This window comes from Bubalus bubalis, chromosome 8, assembly GCF_019923935.1.
Source record: "Bubalus bubalis isolate 160015118507 breed Murrah chromosome 8, NDDB_SH_1, whole genome shotgun sequence".
Taxonomy (NCBI): domain Eukaryota; kingdom Metazoa; phylum Chordata; class Mammalia; order Artiodactyla; family Bovidae; genus Bubalus; species Bubalus bubalis.
Genome location: NC_059164.1, coordinates 107,206,064 through 107,226,127, shown reverse-complemented (window position 1 = coordinate 107,226,127; position 20,064 = coordinate 107,206,064). Strand labels below are relative to the sequence as shown.

General features: G+C 48.9%; 1 protein-coding gene across 1 annotated transcript in view; it reads right to left on the bottom strand.

Annotated features, from left to right (window-relative positions):
* The window catches only part of ARHGEF5 (Rho guanine nucleotide exchange factor 5), a 29,604-nt gene extending 12,311 nt beyond the window's left edge, over positions 1-17,293 (bottom strand). The window contains exons 1-5 of the mRNA XM_006073342.4: positions 17,161-17,293; positions 7,219-10,345; positions 6,578-6,635; positions 6,087-6,151; positions 5,632-5,885 (exon numbers count right to left, since the gene is read on the bottom strand). Coding sequence (XP_006073404.3) covers positions 5,632-5,885; positions 6,087-6,151; positions 6,578-6,635; positions 7,219-10,333 — 3,492 coding nt within the window. The 5' untranslated portion in view covers positions 10,334-10,345; positions 17,161-17,293. The remainder of the gene's footprint in view (positions 1-5,631; positions 5,886-6,086; positions 6,152-6,577; positions 6,636-7,218; positions 10,346-17,160) is intronic.
* Between the last annotated feature and the right edge of the window lie 2,771 nt (positions 17,294-20,064).

Sequence of the window (20,064 nt, the reverse complement as noted above, 5' to 3'; positions counted from 1 at the left end):
GAAAATCCAATACTTTGGCCACCTGATATGAAGAGCCGACTCATTGGAAAAGACCCTGATGCTGGGAAAGATTGAAGGCAGGAGGAGAAGGGGAAAACAGGATGAGTTGGTTGGATGGCATCACTGACTCAATGGACATGAGTCTGAGCAAACTCAGGGAGATGGTGATGGACAGGGAGGCCTGGTGGGCTGCAGTCCATGGGGTCACAAAGAGTCCAACATAACTGAGCAACTGAACAGCAACAACAAGCAGGCCATAAGTGGATGCATTCAGTTCTGGGCTCTCTACTCTACATTGATCTGTGTATCTGTTTTAGTGCCAGTATAATACTGATTACTGAAACTTTGCAGGATAGTCTGAAATCAAGGAGCATGACACCTCTAGCTTATTCTTTTTTCCTCAAAATTCCTTTGCAGTTTGGGGTCTTTTGTGGTTCCACATAAATTTTAGTCTATAGAACATAGACTATAAAAAATAAATTTTAGCGTTATTTATTCTAGTTCTGTGAAAAATGTCATGGGTCTCTTGATAGGGATTATATTATATACCAACTCAAAATGAATTAAAGATCTAAATGTAAGACCAGAAACCATAAAATGCCTAAAAAACATAGGCAGAACACTCTTTGACATAAATTGTAGCAATATGTTTTTGGATCTGTCACCTAAGGCAAAATAAATAAAAGCAAAGATAAACAAATGAGGCCTAATTAAACCTAAAACCTTTGGCATAGCAAATGAAACCACTGACAAACAAAAAGACAACCTATTGCAAATTATGTGATTGATAACGGCTTAACACCCAAAGTATATAAACAGCTCATAAAACTCAATACCAAAAAAGCAAACAACCTGATTAAAAAATAGACAGATGACCTGAATAGACATTTCTCCAAAGAAGATATACAGATAGCCAACAGGCACATGAAGAAATGCTTAACACTGCTAATCATCAGAGAAATGGCAATCAACATTATAAGAAATCACCTCACACTTGTCAAATGGCCATCATCTAAAGGTCTACAAATAACAATTATTGGCAAAGATTTGAAGAAAAGAGAATCCTAGCACAGTGTTGGTGAGATTGTAAATAGGTGCAGTCACTATGGAAAACATTATGGTAGTATCTCAAAAAACTAAAAATAGAACTAACATATGATTCAGGAATTCCACTCCTGGGTATATATCAAAGAAAATGAAAAAAAAACTAATTCAAAAAGATTAATGTGCCCCAATGTTCATACCAGCTCTATTTACAAGAGCCAAGATATCGAAGCAACCTAAGTGTCTATCAACAGATGAATGGATAAAGAAGATGTAGTATACATACATACATACAAATACACACACACACACATATACACACACACACAATGGAATATTACTTGGCCATAAAAATAATGAAATCACGCCATTTCCAACAACATGGATGGAAAGAGTATTATGCTTAGTGAAATAAGTTAGAAAGAGAAAAATAGTCTATGTTCTATAGACTACTGTATGTGGAACCTAAAAATAAAACAAACATATGTATATAATAAAAAAGAAACAGACTCGCATATATGAGAACAACTAGGATCACCAGTGGGGATAAGGAAGAGGAGAAGGGTGAGATAAGGCTTTGAGATTAAGAGGTAAACACTATTATGTGTAAAATAAATAAGCAACAGGATATACTGCACAGCACAAGGAAATACAGCCATTATTTTCTTATAACTTTAAATAAAAAATAACCTATAAAAATACTAAACCACTAATATAATACTGTAAATCATTTATACTTCAATAAAAAGAGTGACAAACATTTTTTGACTGATTACTATGCACTAGGAACTTTTTAAAAATTATTTTTCAATTGAAGTATAGTTGATTTACAATGTTTCAAGTGTACAGCAGAGTACAGAATTCAGTTACACACATACATATATACACATGCAAAATATATACATATATACATACATATCTCTGCTTTATTGACTATGCCAAAGCCTTTGACTGTATGGAACACAATAAACTGTGGAAAATTCTGAAAGAGATGGGACTATCAGACCACCTGACCTGCCTCCTGAGAAATCTGTATGCAGGTCAGGAAGTAACAGTTAGAACTGGACATGGAGCAACAGACTGGTTCCAAATAGGAAAAGGAGTATGTCAAGGCTGTATATTGTCACCCTGCTTATTTAACTTATATGCAGAGTACATCATAAGAAACGCTGGACTGGAAGAAGCACAGCTGGAGTCAAGATTGCCAGGAGAAATATCAATAACCTCAGATATGCAGATGACACCACCCTTATGATAGATAGTGAAGAGGAACTAAAAAGCCTTTTGATGAAAGTGAAAGAGGAGAGTGAAAAAGTTGGCTTAAAGCTCAACATTCAGAAAACTAAGATCATGGCATCAGGTCCCATCACTTCATGGCAAATAGATGGGGAAACAGTGGCCGACTTTATGTTTCTGGGCTCCAAAATCACTGCAGATGGTGAATGCAGCCATGAAATTAAAAGACACTTACTTCTTGGAAGGAAAGTTATGACCAACCTCAGTTCAGTTCAGTTCAGTTGCTCAGTTGTGTCCAACTCTTTGCGACCCCATGAATCGCAGCACGCCAGGCCTCCCTGTCCCTCACCAACTCCCGGAGTTCACCCAGACTCATGTCCATCGAGTCAGTGATGCCATCCAGCCATCTCCTCCTCTGTCATCCCCTTCTCCTCCTGCCCCCAATCCCTCCCAGCATCAGAGTCTTTTCCAATGAGTCAACTCTTCACATGAGGTGGCCAAAGTACTGGAGTTTCAGCTTTAGCATGATTCCTTCCAAAGAAATCCCAGGGCTGATCTCCTTCAGAAGGGACTGGTTGGATCTCCTTGCAGTCCAATGGACTCTCAAGAGTCTTCTCCAACACCACAGTTCAAAAGCATCAATTCTTCGGCACTCAGCCTTCTTCACAGTCCAAGTCTCACATCCATACATGACCACTGGAAAAACCATAGCCTTGACTAGATGGACCTTTGTCGGCAAAGTAACGTCTCTGCTTTTGAATATGCTATCTAGGTTGGTCATAACTTTTCTTCCAAGGAGTAAGCGTCTTTTAATTTCATGGCTGCAGTCACCATCTGCAGTGATTTTGGAGACCCCAAAAATAAAGTCTGACACTGTTTGCACTGTTTCCCCATTTATTTCCCATGAAGTGATGGGACCAGATGCCATGATTTTCGTTTTCTGAATGTTGAGCTTTAAGCCAACTTTTTCACTCTTCACTTTCACTTTCATCAAGAGGCTTTTTAGTTCCTCTTCACTTTCTGCCATAAGCGTGGTGTCATCTGCATATCTGAGGTTATTGATATTTCTCCCGGCAATCTTGATTCCAGCTTGTGCTTCTTCCAGTCCAGCATTTCTCATGATGTACTCTGCATAGAAATTGCATAAGCAGGGTGACAATATACAGTCTTGACGTACTCCTTTTCCTATTTGGAACCAGTCTGTTGTTCCATGTCCAGTTCTAACTGTTGCTTCCTGACCTACATATAGGTTTCTCAAGAGGCAGGTCAAGTGGTCTGGTATTCCCATCTCTTTGAGAATTTTCCACAGTTTATTGTGATCCACACAGTCAAAGGATTTGGCATAGTCAATAAAACAGAAATAGATGTTTTTCTGGAACTTTCTTGCTTTTTCCATAATCCAGCGGATGTTGGAAATTTGATCTCTGGTTCCTCTGCCTTTTCTAAAACCAGCTTGAACATCAGGAAGTTCACGGTTCACATATTGCTGAAGCCTGACTTGGAGAATTTTGAGCATTACTTTACTAGCATGTGAGATGAGTGCAATTGTGTGGTAGTTTGAGCATTCTTTGGCATTGCCTTTCTTTGGGATTGGAATGAAAACTAGACAGCATATTAAAAAGCAGAGACATTACTTTGCCAACAAAGGTCCATCTAGTCAAGGCTGTGGTTTTTCCAGTAGTCATGAATGGATGTGAGAATTGGACTATAAAGAAAGCTGAGCACTGAAAAATTGATGCTTTTGAACTGTGGTGTTGGAGAAGACTCTTGAGAATGCCCTGGACTGCAAGGAGATCCAACCAGTCCATCCTAAAGAAGATCAGTCCTGGGTGTTCATTGGAAGGACTGATGCTGAAGCTGAAACTCCAATACTTTGGCCACCTAATGCGAAGAGCTGACTCATTCGAAAAGACCCTGATGCTAGGAGGGATTGGGAGCAGGAGGAGAAGGGGACGATAGAGGATGAGATGGTTGGATGGCATCATCGACTCAATGGACATGAGTTTGGATAAACTCCGGGAGCTGTTGATGGACAGGGAGGCCTGGCATGGTGCAGTCCATGAGGTTGCAAAGAGTTGGACATGACTGAGCGACTGAACTGAACTGACTGATACATACATATGCATACACACCTGTATATTCTTTTACAGATTCTTTTCCATTATAGGTTATTACAAAATATTGAATATAGTCCCCGATACACAGTTAGTCCTTGTTTATAATTTTATACATAGTAGTGTGCATCTACTAAACCCAAGCTCCTAATTTATACTCTTTCTTGGTAACTATAAATTTGTTTTCTATGTCTGTGAGTATGTTTGTATACACACCACATCTTCTTTAGCCCTTCATTTGTTAATGGACGTATAGGTTGCTTCCATGTCTTGGCCATTGTAAATGGTACTGCTATAAATACTGTAAATAGAATTTAGAATTCTGATTCTCCCAGAAATTCTTTGCAACCAAGTTTTACAAATGAAATAGAAGCTTGGAAAGATCAAGTATTGGGCTAGCCAAAAAGTTTATTTGGATTTTTCCTTAACATCTTATGGAAAATCCTGAATGAACTTTTTGGCCAGCTCAATAATTTGGCCCAAGTTAAATAGCTAGCATATATTAAAGTGGGTTCAGGTCATTTAAGCCAGAACTGAAATGCTTAAACATTGTTCCATAATGCCTCTCCATTGTGCCATGTCATCTTTCCAGGAAGAAAGGTTTAACCCATATTTTAGATTGATTTTTAAGATAAGCGCTCCATGTAAAATATATTAATGACAGTAACTTAACATGAGACCAACAGCCTTTACTGTAGTCTTGCTATTGGAAGGAAGGACCAAGCAGAGCCTGATAGTCATTCAAAAGCTTCTATGAAACCCATGAACCACAGAACAGCTGCAAGGGCCACTCACCAAGGCAACACCAAAAAGCCCCTGCATGTGTCTTGGTTGAAGAGGAAAACTTCAGTGTAGGCTGAACCTTTGGTTGAAGAGGGAGATTTAAGTCTAGCCTGAAGCTAGACTAATGAGATTGAGTGTATACTTCTCCCATCAAATTCAGGGGCACGGTCACTTTGTATGAGCTCAGACCAATAGCATGGAGCAGTAAATGGTTGATGGAGTGAGGAGGAGGTAGATAGGAGGGAGAGTGGTGATGTTCACAAAGCAACTCGAACCCAGCAAGCTGGGGGTGACCCAGTGTCATGGTGGTGAGTGTGGTAGGGACACCCCGGTCATGGTGGTGATGGTGGTGGTGGTGGTGGTGGTGATGGTGGTGAGTAGGAGATATGGACGTGAACAGAGGAGACCCCGCTTTCCCTTTTGCAGCCCCTGCCCCACCCCACCCTGGTGGTACCTCCTGGAGCTTCTGGTCTTCATGGGTCATGGAGAGCAGCACGGTGCTATTGCGCACCACGGGGATCTCCTGCCACAGGGAGCCGCTGGAGGCCATGGAGAGGCGACGTAGGTAGGACTCCGAGGAGACCAGGGCCTTTCGGGGCTGCCGGGGCGAGATGGGCCCCGGTGATTCCGTCAGGCTGTCCAACCGCTGCTGGCTCTGAATCTCCTTGTTCAGAAACACATCACTGTACTCCTGGTAAAGCAGCTGAGCTACAGGGGTGAAGAGGTGCAGGAGAGGGAGAGAATTAGGGAGATAGGGAGTTGAGGCTTCGAAACAGGTCACCAAGCCCCGTGGCTCTCCTGGCATTTCTCCCTACAGTTGGCTAAGTCCCACTGCTGATGACTACGAACCCCTCTCCGGCTCAGGAAGAACACTCACGCAGGTCCACAGTCATATTTCAAGGTACTCACAGGAGTTGATGAGCTTGGAGCACCGTCTTGAAAAGTTTCCCATCACCTCCTTTGGCTTTTTCTCCCTGTGGGATAAAGAAGGGCTCCATGGTGTTTGCTGGCCATCAGACATGGAGAAGCCCCAAGTGACTATAAATAAGATAACCTCTGACCACTGGGACACATGCTAGAATATCACGGCCAAAGCCTCTGGAGAGGCAAGCTGTAGCCTGACACACTTCTGCATAGTTCGATGCTCTTATGGATGTCAGGTTGAACTTTTACGTCAGGGTTTAATTCACAGCCAAAGGGTCTAGATGGATAGGAGACTGGGATTCAGCTGCAAGAACCAGGTAGACGAAAAATCTCCCTACCCTGGAATCCTGGTGTCAGTCCCTTCCCCTCCCTACCCCTGGAAAAGACATGATCTCAGCACCTTTGCCAGCTAATGAAAATCTCAGTATCCTAGGAAAGAGAGAAAACTGTACCCATTGGGAGAGAGGGTGACTCACCGGAAAACAATGGCGTCCGACAGGCCAGGGGATCCTTCCATGGCGGGACCTCTTGTGTCTGAAAATGGAAAACGGGTAAAGTAACTGAGATTTCGAGGGGGCGTTCAGACGGAGCCAAGGAACCTAAGACCTAGAGTGAGAGATGTAGGCATGGGGGGTGGGTTAAAGGTTCAACTGGGCATCTGTGAGAAAGGGAAGAGCCAAAGTCAAAAGCATTTGAGGACGCTGGTACCAGATCTGCTCCCATTGCGTCAGAATGTGAACCGGACAAGTAGAAGATGCTTTCTCTGCTAGTGGAAGGGCATTGAGCAAGTGTTTGTAACTGGAAAGTACTCAGGGGTGGCGGTGGTGGTGGGGGGTGGGGGAGGGGAAGGTTCCAGAACAATGTTGGTAAACAGAGATACACCATAAAAATACACACCACAGTAGAGCGAGAGAGACGGAAGGGGAGAAGAAAGAGCCTTGCCATGAGCTCAGAGACGTTTTAGAGGACTTTCCTCTGCCTGGGGCTGGGTACATGGGTGAGGGAAGCCAGCAGGGGGACCAGTAGGAGCCTGGAGGACAGAAAATGGATGAGGAAGGGAGAGCCGGACAGAGTCTGCTCTGAGGCGAGGTCACCGTGGTGCCGGCTCCGCACTCACCTACAGGGCTCTCGGGGAGGATGGAGGGTCTTCGCAGGCCCTGCCGGTGCCAGTCCTTATGCTTACTCGACCCTTCACTGGGGACCGCCGTCACCTCACTGCTGTCTTCCACTGGCCTTCTCGGGTCCCGTCGATGGGGCCAGCTTGATGCCTTCTCCAGGAGGATGTGGCCCGATTTCTCCGGCTGCCTCGCCGGGCCTACCTCTGACCTCCTCAGGCCATTGCTTCCTTCCTGGGGGGCTGTTCTTCTCCAAGACCCTCTGGCAGGGGCTTCAGACTCTTCTGAGAGCCTGGGTTCAGAGGTGGGTCGCTGGACCTCTGGAGTCCATGGGGTGGTCGGGGAAGATGGGTGTAGAAGGGCCGTCATGTTACTGAAAGCCAGGCCCGGGGGCGTATCACTCTTACACCTGCCGACGGAAGCCAAAGGGTCGGTTGACCGGCCTGTGGCTGGAGGCCAGGAGACCCGTCCTGCAGAAGGTGGGGTGGAGACAGTCCACTCTTGACAAACAGGCCTTGGCCTGCCTTGATCCCCTGAGTTCACGAGTCCTCCCTGTGAGCTCCTGCCCTTCCCCTTGGACTTTGGGGGCAGAGGGGGTGGTTCAGTAGGAGAATCCAGGATAGGGACAGGAGGGAGAGGCTTGTAGATCCTTGAGATGCTCGACAAGACAAGGGGGTGGTGGGGCTGGGGGGCGTCAGGGGTGGGGGGTAACGGCTTGTTGTATCTCTGCCTGGAAGAGACAGAGTGCTGAGTGTGTGGTGGCACGTCCGGTGTGGAGGGCAGCGGTCGGTGCTCCCTTGCCACCAAGGGGTCAGGAATGTGGGCTGGGGGGACCCTGGGGGGGCCTTGGAGCCCCGGACCCAGGGTGAGTGGCGGAGGATGGCTGTACCGCTTCAGCATGGGGATCACCGCAGGGGGATGGCCGTCTCGCTCCACCATGGAGGGCTGGACGTGCCTTCTCTCTGGGGAAGGCAGGGGCGGAGGTTCATGGATCATCAGGTCCATGGGGGCGACAGGGGCTGGGGAGGAGCCACAGGCAGGAGACCCGGGGGCAAAGGCCCAGTGCTTCGTGGGTCCCCACGGCTGACTGTCAGGGGGGCTGCTGGCCGTGGCTGGATTTGAAGCCGGTTCTCCAAAGTCCTGCCCCAGAGCTGGTGGTGAACTCGAGGCTTCCGGAATGATGGCACAGTCCCTTACAGTTCTCCTGCCCCTTCTTGGGAGCACAGAGCCATAGATGACAGGTTTGGGAGGCCTCTGGGGCAACTCTGAATGGGAGGAGGACAGGGATATTCCCATCAGGTGTGGGGCTGGCTCTGTCCCATGAGACCCGGGGAAGGAGTTGCTCCGCATGGGCGGGACCATACCAGTGGGGCTGCCCAGGGACCCCGGGGGGTTGGCCCTGCCCGCCAAGGGGAAGCCGTAGCGGGCTGCTGGGGGGGTCTTAGGAGCCCCATGGGGAGATGGACTGTCAGTTGGGCAAGAGGCTCTGGAGGTTTCTGGAGAACAGGCAAGGACAGGAGGCTCCCTCCTGGGAGAGGCAGCCAAAGGACGGGCCAGCAGTGTGGCAGCCGTGCCAGGGGGCCCTTCAGGAGGACTGGGTGCAGCTGCCTCTGGGCTCCTTGGAGGGGTCGCAGAGGGACTGTAGGCAGAGACCACCTCTGCCCCCATGCCGCATGCGGTCTCCTGCCCCAGCTCAGAGCCCTCTTGCTGGTGGCGATGAGCAGTTTCTGGGTCCAGGGATTCCTCGGCAGGACAGGAACCAGGTAAAGAAAAGGGCTGGTGGGAGCATCCTGTGGGTTCTGGGGCAGGATTCGGAGCTATGGCGGATGGAACCTCGGCTCCAGGCTCTGTCTGAGTCCCTGAGATCCTGCTCGGGGGAGGAGAGGCCTCTAGAGACAGGTCACGGGGAGAAGAGACCTCAGGGGCAACCAGAGCCAGCGCAGTGGGACCCTCACGCTCTCCTTGTTCTATGCAGCTCTCTTCTCCTCCTCGGCTGGGTGTGTCCCCCTCCCCGCCCCCTGGTTCCTCCTCCAGTGACCCCACTTCCTCCTCCTGCCCCTCTGCTGCCTTGGCTTCCCGCTGTGCACCCGGATCTTCGGGCTTTCCACTTCCTTTCTCTGACTTACTTGCTGAGCTTTGATTCTCCCTGTCCTGAGCACCCACCACATTCTCCTCTGGCCCTGTTAACTCCCTCCCCTTCTGCTCCCCTTGTTCTGGATCCCCGTGGTTCCAAGTCCTCCAGTCCCACTCCCCAGAACTCAGACCCCCCAACTCCTCCCCGCGGCACCACCCCTCTCTTTCTCCTGGATCTTCGAGCACCATGTCATTTTGCATCTGCTGCTGTTTCTGTCTCCCTTCTTCCTCTGTACCTTTAACCTGCTCTCCCATCTGCTCTGGAGCCCTGGAAAGCCCAGCAGAGCCAGCAGCCTCTCCCTGAGGTCCCCCTTCCTCCAGCCCCTCAGTTCCCTGGAGACACATGAGGCCTGGACTTTGCTGCCTGGCAGGTCCACACTCCAAGTCCTCCAGGGGCCGGCTGGTCTCAGCCGGGTGCTCGTCATCACAGGAAGGCCTGCGTCTGGTCCGGGCATAGGCGTTGGAGGATGTTTCCTCCTTCCCTTCTGCTTGTCCTGTCTCCAATATCAAAGAAGTGAGTTCTGGTTTAAAGTCCACCTCTATGCTGCTGCCCAGATCCCTGGATACCGAGGCCGTGTCCAGACAGTCACCCTGGTCAGGGCAGGCCAGGAAATCCAGGGAAGCTGGCGTCCTTGCCTGTCTATCTTCCAGGCTCCAGGGCCTGGCCTCCCGGCATGAGGGGGTATCATCACAGGCCTCAGCCGTCAGGGTTTCCTGGTTGGTCTCCACCTCTGGAGAGGCTTCGTTGAGGAGAGAGGTCATGCTCTCAGCTGCACGGTCATTCGCATCCCTCACGTGTCTCTGCTGGGTCTCCAAGAGTGTGCAGCCCTCAGCCCACTGACACCACGGGTCCTCACCCTCTTCGGCTGCACGCTCCACGGCAGGGGTCTGGCTGCTCCTCATGGGAGCTGCCTGGATAACGGGGAATTCTGCTCCGGCAGGGATGGGAGTCGAGGCTCCATGCTGGGGCTCCTCTGCCTCCATCAGCGCTGAATCCTAAAGAGGAATAAGAGACCAAGTTTCCACCCCCTCTTCTGCTTTATTTGTTATTTATCCAGAGGGACAGACCATAAAGAACAAGCATGGGGCATTTCTTTGGTTCCATTTGCAGTCATTCTTTGAGACAAAACGTCCTTCACAAAGTAAGCTGTGGCTTCTATAAAATTTATCATTGATTTGTTCATTTAATAAATATTTGCCGAGTCACCCTTTCAAGGGTGGGGCATTCAGTAGCAAACGAGGCAAACAAAGACCGTGTCCTCATGGAGCCTGCAGTCTTGTGAAGGAGACAGATGAAAACAATTACGTTAGGGCACCAGACCGCTGTCAGAGAGCTCCCAGCATTCCCCAGTGGTCATTAAGCTCTAGGTGGTATAACGTCATGGTGTCTCCCCGTCGACTCTCTGGACACCAAGAGTGACTCAGGCCCATATAACTCCCAAACAGTGTGAGGGACACACCCTAGATCTTACAGCCCAGAGGAGCAGTGTCTGGAGGGGAATCCTCCTTCTAAACTGCTGACGGGATTAAAACAGGTCTGGCCATTATGGCCCGTGTCTGAGATACCACAGCACCGTATAATCTCCTTTATAGAGGGTCTGAATTTCACTCACCTTATTTTACAGAGTGTCTAGCAAAGCCTGTGACTAATTAACAAAAAAAAAATTGTGTTTCAATTATAGAACAGCTTTAGTAAAGTGGAATGATAACTAGACTTAGATGAGAACCAGATGAGATTAGACAAGAACGAGAGTAGATACAAAGGGTACCCACTTCAATGAGGGCCATCAAACTGGGGACTCCTCACCATCTTACTCCCCCCTTCTCTCTAGCATGAACTCATCTCATCACTGGTCATATTTTGATCTTCCCACCTCTCTTTGCTACTTTGCAAAGAATTTACAAACCAGTGGAGAGGAATTGCTTCCATTTCTTGCAGTTCAGAGCAACCCACACTTCACTCTGTCCATCTTCCCCCTCTGACTATGCCAGAGCACACTCATCTCCAAGTGCCATCTTCTGTAGCCTGCCTTCTCAGGACCTGATACAGTGGGTTAGCTCATTCTCTAGCATCTTCACCTTCTCTGTTGGAACCATCCCACCAGGCTTTAAGCATGTTTGTGTCTTTCTTCTCTTTCCAAGATGCACTTGGAGTTCTTCACACCTGCTCTCCTCATATCCTTGCATCTCCCCTACCTCCAACCAAACTTTAACAGCACCACTTTGCTCACCTCCCCTACAACCTTCAACTTGCTAACTCTAAACAAGGCTCTGTGGATGCTTATTTTCGGTGGTTCTTGCCAGCATTTGACATTTGACACTGCAGTGGACACCAATTTGACATTACATATACAGGTAGTTATTTGTGAGACTACATTTTTTCCTCTTAAGTTTTCCCCAACCCTTTAATTGAGTCATTAGAACTGACTCATTGGAAAAGACCCTGATGCTGGGAAAGACTGAAGGCGGGAGGAGTAGGGGACGACAGAGGATGAGATAGTTGGATGGCATCAAGGACTCAATGAACATGAGTTTGAGTAAGCTCTGGGAGCTGGTGATGGACAGGGAAACCTGGCGTGCTGCAGTCCATGGGGTCATAAAGAGTCGGACACAGCTGAGTGACTGAACTGACTGACTGACTGAACCCTTTAACTGGGTTACTTTGCTCCTCTTTGTAGCACTTATCAACTAGAGTTCACTTGATTTCTCCTTTGTAGCACTTATGCAATTGTAATTATGTAGCTACGTGTGTATTTTAGTTTATCATCAATCTCAAACAATGAGCTTCAGAAGATCAAGAACAACATCTGTTTTGCTCAATTGTCTATATCTACGACAGCCAACTCACTGGAAAAGACCCTGATGCTGGGAAAGATTGAAGGCAAAAGGAGAGTAGGCCAGCAGAGAATGAGATGGTTGGATGGCATCACCAACTCCATGGACATGAACTTGAGCAAACTCCAGGAGATAGAGAGGGACAGGGAGGCCTGGCAAGCTGCAGTCCATGATGAGGTCGCAAAGAGTCAGACACGACTTAGCAACTGAACAACAGGACATAATACGTGACCCATACTAAGCGCTCAGTAAATATTTTTCCATGATGGAATAAAAATTCGTATTTACCTCCTGGCCGACATTCCCCATATTTAATTGAGCATTAACTCCTCTGGATCCTTCCTCCTAAATCTCACTCGAGTCTGTGCACTTTTCTCCATCTCCACTGCTAGAGTCTGGTCCATGCGGCTGCCCTCTCGTACCCAGGTCACTGCAGCTGGCCACTGGCCTCCACATAGCTTCTCTTGCCCTCTTTCCGAGGCATTCTCTCCTTAGTGCCAGAAGTGATCAAAGGCCCCACTTCTGATTAAATTTCTTCAGTAGTCTCTAACTATTGGGGTGAAACCCAAATATACATCTTGGGTAGCATGCCCTCCACAACCTGGCCTCTGTCTTCCCTCCAGCAGCATCCTTGTCGGTCACCACCTCCCCCGTCCCACTGGCTTCCAGAGCCTTCAGCTCCCCTTCCTGTCACCTGGAGGCCTTCACAGGTGTGGCTCTGGGACCTGGAGTCTTCTCTTGCCCAGAGGACACTTGACTACTTCTTTCACACTTGGAGTTATGCATGTAGTGTCTACTTTCTGGGCCAGACCATGAGTTTCATGAAAACACAGTTGCTGCCATGTTAACTGTTCAACTCCTTCTTCCTGCAGCTTAGCTGGCCCTCAGCAAAGATTTATTGCACGGATGAAGGAAGGAAGAACATAGACTTACAAGAATGTTGTCCAACTTTTAGTTCTGCCTTTTTTGTATCTTACTAATTTTAACATAATTGTAGAAATCATGTAGTTGAACATATTTTTCTCTTATTTTCAGAAAGGGGATAATATATGCCATTTGCAAAGAGTCCTAATAAAGATTAAAGAAGGCAACATAAAAAATGAAGGAAAAAAAAAGGATTGATAACACTGATGGTAGCAGACATGTCAGGAATTGTATGTATTTTGGGAGAAAGAAAGTGTAAGAGACAAATATTGGATTTATGAGCAGGATGGACTTTTGGAGACACACAGAAAATTTTGCCTAATCTACAGATGAGGAAACTGAAAGTCAGCTAACCTTCAAGTTTCCTGAGTACAGGTGAACGCAAAACATGGTCTCCTGACTTCAGTCTACCATGAGCAACCGGAAGTCCAGCTGTAAGAAAGCTGGCCAGTCACTAGTCTAGAGGAGACCCTGGGGCCCTATAGAACTCACAGCTCCACCTGGACTCACCCTTCCCTGTCTGGTCTAAGCTTAGAGAGGAAACCCACCATCCTGAGTGCCGGCTGTCTTGCTGAGATATTGCACATGCATAGACACTCACATAAGCACACGCACGCACGCACACACACACACACACACACAAAACACTAAACCACCCTTGCAGACTCTACGGGGACAGCTTGACATAACCAAATGAGCATGTCCCTAGCCACCCGGCAGCTGTCGCATGTGACAAGCTCCTGGTCATTTCACACAGATACCATCTCTATGGGCTAAAGGGCCATGTCTAACACAAGCATACTGTGTACAAGGGCTTTTATGTCCTTTTCCAGGTAATTGACACAGTGTGTGATTTGCCCCCGACACTACAGAATAGTATAATCACTATAGATGATCCTGCAGTGACGTGACCTTCTTCTCCCAACCGCACGTTAAATAATATACTTGCTCACCGTAAACACTTTCTGAAACTTGGCTCCTACCTGCCTAAGGAGACCCAGTGATTAAATCTGTAGTCTCGCCTCCCTGACATGTGTATTGTCCCGGTCCTATACCCATACACAGGCTTCCCTGGTGGCTCCGTGGGAAAGAATCTGCCTGCCAATGCAGGAGACGTGGGTTCGATCCCTGGGTGGGGAAGATTGCCTGGACAACCCCTTCCAGTATTCTTGCCTGGGAAATCCCATGGAGAGAGGAGCCTGGTGAGCTCCATGGTGCTGCAAAAGAGTCTTCGCGACTAAACAAAAACAACAACAGACACAAACACTGGCATATCCTCAAGCAAGCAGCCTCTAAATACATAAGCGTGTTTCTGCTACATTCAGGTTGTTATCTACGGACAGTATGTGCGGCACGAACATCTTCCATTCCACTCTAGTCACATAGTGCATGTGATTTTCCAGCAGCGTTAGTTTCAAATATCCTGACTTACACCACAAATCACTGAAGTACTCTCGCGATTACAGTACTTCTGCATTTACACTGTGCCATCTATATTCTATTTTAGGAAAATACCCACCAAATTAAAAGACACGTTCTCATTTTGCTTTCAAAAATAAGACCCATAGATGGATGCCTTTATTCACTGTTTGACATTACTGCCCTTGATGCTACATCAAAATAAGAGTAGCTTTCTGGACCGTTAACTGCTAAGACATGCGTTCTACCTATCTGAGGAAGATAGAACCCCCATCATCGAAGTGAAAAACTGTAATGCTGCTGCTGCTGCTGCTTAAGTCGCTTCAGTCGTGTCCGACTCTGTGTGACCCCATAGATGGCAGCCCACCAGGCTCCCCCGTCCCTGGGATTCTCCATGCAAGAACACTGGAGTGGGTTGCCATTTCCTTCTCCAATGCGTGAAAGTGAAAAGTGAAAGTGAAGTCACTCAGTCATGTCCGACCCTCAGCGACCCCATGGACTGCAGCCTACCAGGCTCCTCCAAACATGGGATTTTCCAGGCAAGAGTACTGGAGTGGGGTGCCATTGCCTTCTCTGGAAAAACTGTAATAAACACCTCTATTTTCTAATGTCTAAAAATATCACATCATCCACTGCTTTGTAGCATTTACAGTGTTATCTATATTCTATTTTAGGAAAATACCCACCAAATCAAAAGGTATGTTCTCATTTTGCTTACCAAAATAAGATCCATAGATGGATGCCTTTATTCACTGTTTGACATTACTGCCCTTGATGCTACATCAAAATAAGAGTAGCTTTCTGGACCACTAACTGCTAAGATCTGTGTTCTACATATTTGAGGAAAGCCCCACCATCCAAGTGGAAGCTGTAATAAACACCTCTATCTATTCCCTAATGTCTGAAAATACCACATCATTCACTGGTTTGTAGCCCCAGTGGGCTTACACAGACCATCATTAGTGGCCATGCTAACACAGAGCCCACAAACCCACCAGTGGCCCTGGTGCCATCCACACAGAAGTGTGAGTGACCTGTTTGTGTCCTTAACATAGACCCTGACGGTCACCTTGTTGACACTGTACGTGACCAGCTCCAGTTAACTCCACAGACGTGGTGAGTGACTCACCCCTGTCTGCACCAGATGCTGTAAATCATCTGCTTGGGTCTACACCACTTGAGTAACCCCGATCCCGTCCTTGTCCACACCACAGTGTGACTGACCGCTCCAGACACCACGAATGACATACTCCTTGTCTATCCCACAAATACTATGCTTAATGAGGCCGCAGACAACCCCAGACAGACCACATTGTGGACAGCCATACACTCCAGGAACCCCGAAATGATAAAGACTCTTGACTAAGAACCACCATATCCTTCTGATAAGAGATTCCTCCTCCCACCTCCTGCCTTCTCTTGCCGCCCCACCAGGACAATGACCTACATTCCTCCTGTGGGACAGTCTCATTTGATTGATGCCCACATCCCTTCCCCTCCCCAGCCCCCCAAGAACCCCCTCCATGGACATGGTTCCAATTTCAGGCCCACAGACTGGCGAACAGATGATCCCTATTTTGCCAGGGCCCGGGGTTGGGGGGTAGGGAGGTAAGGAGCTAAACCAGGAAGTCTGAACAAGAGGCCACATCAGGAGCTCTTTAGTCAGGGGCTGGGAATTCTGGAGTCGACAAAGGATGCAAGATCCTGGACAGCAGTAGGGGAACAGAAGGGGACAGAAGATAGAAAACTCACCCTCCCTCCCCCGTCTGTCCGACACACCCTTTCCCTCAATCTGACAAGACTCCTGGCCAGAGTTCACGTCTAGGTAGACAGGAGGGCAAATCTGGCTTAGGAACCCCAGATTCAGGAAGGCGAGCAGGGGCTTAGATCTGAGAATTGCGGAACGGAGTTGGGAGGGATGCTCCGAATCGGGGCTCAGAAGAGTGTTCTAGCACCCCCGCCCCAACTCCAGCTCTGAACAGCTCCCTTCCTACCTCGCCGGGTTCTGAAGGCAATGCTGGGATCCGCAAGAAGCTTTGGGAGCCCTCCCCGGGTGTGGGGAAACAGGGGAGGGGGGCAGGGCGCGAGCCCTTGTTTACAGGTTGAGGCACCTCCTCGGCTCCCAGCGAATAGCTTAGACACACACACAGTAGGCGAGTCCACAGGCAGATAAGCGAAGGAAGGCCCGGCCCGAGTAGTAAAAAGGAGACCGCAAAAGACCTCCAGGGACGGCGTCCGTCCACAAAGGGAATCTCGGCTACACCTTATTACAGGAGCGGGCTTTCCCCAGGGCCTGGACTTGGAAGAAAGAGCTCTGATTACCGGCCCGCGGAACATCTTAGGGGCAGGGTGCCCATTTCCGAGGCGGGGACCAGGCCGGAAGCAAAGTTTTCCAGGCAGGAGTCCTTCCTCCCGCTTCTCTCCCCTCTCCCAGACCAGGTGCTCGGGCCCCGCACCCCACCTCCGCCCACCTGCCCAGCGCGCTCCCGGCCACTTTCTAGAGCCCGCGCCCCGGGAGCCCGCGGGGGCTGCTCCCAAGGTGAAGGCCTCGATTCCCGGACTTCCCGCTCCCTCCCTTCCCCTCCGCCGGGGCGCCACAGCCGCCTGCCCGGAGCCGGGCACCGGGCACCCACCTGGGTCAGTGTCACATGCTGTCCGGGCGCCCCCCCCGCGTGCCCTCGGGTGCCCCGCCGGCCGGCAGTCCCCAGCGCAGGCCCCGGCCGCCCCGCCCGGCCGGGAGGGAGGGATCTGGTTCTCCTCGGAAGTTTCAGGTGAGGAAACCAGGGACACACCTTCCTGGGGGAGGGCCGGGGCCGGTCCGCGCCGCGGCCTCATTGGTGTGAAGGCAGCGCCCGCGTCAGAGCTGGGAAGTGCCGGCCGGGCCGGGACGGGAGCCCGGGGCCGGGCGGGGAGCCCTGGGCCCGCGGGCCGGCCCGAGGGCGTGGGAGCGGAGAGCGGACCGCGGGGCCTCCCCTGCGCCGGCTAGGTCTCTCAGATCTGCCTGGTTTCTTCTCCCGGGTGTTTCTCCAGGTCTTTACCTGAGCTGGCCCCTGACCGCCCCCCGCTTTGGTGTTCTTCTGATGCTCACCTCTTGGCCAGTCTGTGTCTCTTGAGTTTTTCTGTGTTCCTCTGTATTTGAGTCTTTATCATGAGGCCTCAATGTTAATATCTCTTCCTTGATGACTACCAGTCTCTTCCTACATGAGGAAGGGTGTATCCGGCTCCTCTTTCACTTTTCTGCCTGCACTCCTGCCCCCCACCCCTCAATCCCCCAGTCCCCCATCTTTTCCTTTTCTCCTGGCTTTTGACTCCCTAGGAGACCATCTCTCCCTGTGCCAAGCCTCTCCAATATAGCTTGGCCATGTCTTTTCTCTTTGTATGATCTGAGTTCACATCTCTCAGGACATGGTTCCTTCTGACTTCTTCCCAGGACACGTATGTGTGTTGGTATGTAAGTATCTAAGCCTACATCTCAGGCCTGTGCATTTTCTCCTGCCTATATTTTTTTCCTCTGATGTTTTCAGGGAAACTTTGTGTTTTCTGGGTCTCTGAGACCAAGGTTGAGTGGGTCTGTCTTTATGCCTCTTCACAGACTTCAGGGAGGACTTCCTTGGTAGCTAGCTCAGCTGGTATGTCTAAAATGCGGGAGACCTGGGTTCAGTCCCTGGGTTGGGAAGATCCCCTGGAGAAGGGAACTACTACCCACTCCAGTATTCTGGCCTGGAGAATTCCATGGACTCTATAGTTCATGGGGTCGCAAAGAATCGGACTCAACTGAGTGACTTTCACTTTCATAGACTTCAGGGAACCCATAACATTCTATGGTATAATCCCCTATGCATGTAGGGTAAGAATCCCTCATGTAGGGGACAGAGATTTTTGGTATGTTCATTTCAGTTAGATCAGCCCCTAACCTAACTCCTTACTCCAGGGGTTTCCATGAAATAAGTCCATGAAATTTCCATGAAATAAATCAAGTGTGTTAAGTTACTTCAGTCGTGTCTGATTCTGAGTGACCCCTGGACTGTAGCCCACCAGGCCCCTCTGTCCATGGAATTCTCCAGGCAAGAATACTGGAGTGGGTTGCCATGCCCTCCTCTAGGGAATCTTCCCAACCCAGGGACTGAACCTGCATCTCCCTTGGCTCCTGCATTGGCAGGTGGATTCTTTACCACTAGCATCACTTGAGAAGGTAAGTAGAATCTTAATGGGCTTTCTGACTGTTTTGTTCTTAGGACTGCCATGGTCTATAAGCCCAACAGCTAGTTGGTTAGACCATTTCCAGATTACTGTGCCCATTGGCTACTGCACTGATCCCAGCTGACCAGGCCTACCAGCATTGGAACAGGCTTTAGGACAGAATGCCACTTGGTCTCTTCTCCAATAGGGTCCTGATACATCTCTATATTTAAAGAATGTGCTACTTTGGCTGTATTACTCTGAGGAGTTAAGCCCTGAGTAGTCCAGAAACCTTTAACCTACTCTGAGCTGCTGTGTAAGGTGTGGGTGGACATGGGGAAAACCAGGACTCAGAGTTAAGGTGTGTAAGCACAGGTCTCTCACTTGCCATACGCTCAGCAAGATGAGAAGATTGGGGAATGCAGTTAGTCAAAAAGTTTAAGCTAGAACTGTCTATTTCTCAACTGGGAGAGAGAATTCAGTCCAGAGTGTGAGATAGCCCTTGATTTCTAATGGCTGAGCTGAGCCAGTTGGATCCTGGGCAGAAGTGACTGCTCTCTGCTGTTTCGTCCTATCTCCTGGGAGTGGGTAGTGTGGTCAGAGGTGCTGGACTGCCTTCTTCTTTAATCTTTTGGCTGCGCCACGCAGCACATGGGATGTAGGATCTTATTTCCCCAACCAGAGATCAAACTCATGCTCCCTGCATTGGAAGCACAGAGTCTTATCACTAGACCACCATGGAAGTTCCTGGCACTGCCTTCTAAACCAGCCTGATTATTCTTCCTGCTCCACTCTGAGTTCCCTTGGTTCTCCTTCTAGCCCTTCATCTTCTCTGGTGTCAAGTCTCAGAGACTTGACCTTCTCTTAATCTGCCAGCTTTGACCTATCGGCGTTTTTTTTTTTTTTTTCTTAAGTCACTACCCTTGAGTCAGTGATCTTGGGGTCATTGAGAGTTAGGCATACAAGGCTTGACCTGACTTTTCAACTAGTAGTAAGATGTAGGAAAGCTGAAAATTACCACTTAGGGAGTTGATTCTCCCGATGGAGCAACACTGTCTGCAGGGTGTTTGCAATGTGGGAATCACCCAGCACTCCAGTTTTCTCTTCCCTTCACTGTGCATAGCATTCTTCTTCCTTTTTTCTTTTCCATGTTCTTGGTGAGTGGGCTTCTTAATAAGGCCAGTCATCCTATTCCAAGATCTTGATATTTTGCTTGGGCCGTTTCCTCTATAAAGGACCAGAAATGAGAGAGAATGATATAGTAGAAAGAGGATGGAATTTAGATTCAGATAGGGGTGGATTTGAATCCCACCTTCACCACTTTTCAGTGGCTCAGCAGGTATAGAATCCACCAGCAA